The following is a 1,412-nucleotide window of genomic DNA, read 5'->3' as shown; positions in this document are numbered from 1 at the left end:
AATTATGTGAATTTTGATTAAGATTTTAAATTTATTATTTTATTAAATTAACATGAGAAGAATTGTAACTTAATATTTTGTTTTAGTATTTTTGAATTTCTAAATTTTAATATTGAAATATCAAGTATTCTAATTCAGTTTAAATTTAAAAATGACTTTCGAGAAGCAAAACACGTCACATAAATTGATACGAAAGGAGTAAAAAAATCCAATGCACGTAATGATACTATCGTGCAACTAAGATTGTCAATCAACCTATCTCGTCTAATCAAAGGGATAACATACATTATTAAAATTAGCTTCGTTCATGATTTAATTGATAATTTTTCCCCTTTAAATTTGTCTATATATTAATGTGGAAATGTTAAGGTCTCTCACAAAACCTATTAAAATTAAAGAGAGAAAACAAAAATGGTGGAATCAGCACTTGTTTGCAAAAAGATTATCAAGCCATCTTCCCCTACCCCTTCTTCCCTTAGATGTCACAATCTTTCTTTCCTTGATCAAATTACTTTTTCTGAATATATCCCAATGGCCTCCTTTTACTCCAAACCTCAAAATTATAACATAAATCAAATATCAGATATTCTTGAAAAATCCCTTTCCAAAGTATTATCCCTTTGCTGGGATAATCATGGATAATAAATATGTCGATTGCAACGACATTGGTGTTGAGTATTTAAACGTTGGTGTCAATTGTCCAATGTCTCAAGTTCTCAACAATCCATATACTAATGTTATAGATGTAGTTTTCCCACAAGATTTGCCTGGGAATACTACTTCCTTACCCCAAAGTCCACTTGTGGTCCAATTAAGTCAGTTTAATTGTGGTGGACTGGCAGTCAGCGTATGCATATCACACAAAATTGCTGATGGATATAGTGTCGGTCAATTCCTTAAAGATTGGGCTTCTACGGCTCGAGATCATCAATTGGATTTCAAACCATCTCCTTGGTTTGGTGCAAATTCTCTATTCCCACCAATGGATGACCCTTCGACTGTAAGAGAAAGAGAGCGTGAACCTCAACGATTATCAAGAGTGTACCATTTCTCATCCTCTAATTTGGACAGGCTCAAGGATATCGTTGTTGCAAGGATATAGTTGTTGCAACAAATTCAGGAGTAGTACAGAATCCAACTAGCATTGAAGTTGCCACAGCACTTCTTCATAAATGCGGAGTAGCATCATCATCATCATTGACATTATTATCAACGGATGAAAATCCTAGCATGTTCAAACCATCTCTATTGCCGCATCTACTGAACTTAAGTCCACCATTGCCCCTAAACAACAACAACAACAACAACAACAACCCAGTAAAATCCCGCATCGTGGGGTCTGGGGAGGGTAAAGTGTACGCAGACCTGACTCCTACAAATGTAGGATGGCTGTTTCCGAAAGACCCTCGGCT

General features: G+C 35.3%; 1 protein-coding gene across 1 annotated transcript; it reads left to right on the top strand.

The window, feature by feature from the left end:
* Positions 1-634: 634 nt before the first annotated feature.
* Positions 635-1,102, top strand: LOC129903805 (acylsugar acyltransferase 3-like). Its single transcript, XM_055979323.1, has one exon. It carries the CDS (start codon positions 635-637, stop codon positions 1,100-1,102), a length of 468 nt encoding a protein of 155 aa, XP_055835298.1.
* Positions 1,103-1,412: the final 310 nt, after the last annotated feature.

This window comes from Solanum dulcamara, chromosome 9 (genome assembly GCF_947179165.1).
Source record: "Solanum dulcamara chromosome 9, daSolDulc1.2, whole genome shotgun sequence".
NCBI classification, from domain to species: domain Eukaryota; kingdom Viridiplantae; phylum Streptophyta; class Magnoliopsida; order Solanales; family Solanaceae; genus Solanum; species Solanum dulcamara.
This window is presented reverse-complemented; position numbering and strand designations above follow the sequence as displayed.

Coding starts and splice junctions, on each gene's coding strand:
- LOC129903805 (XM_055979323.1), top strand. CDS start 635: ATGGATAATAAATATGTCGATTGCAACGACATTGGTGTTGAGTATTTA.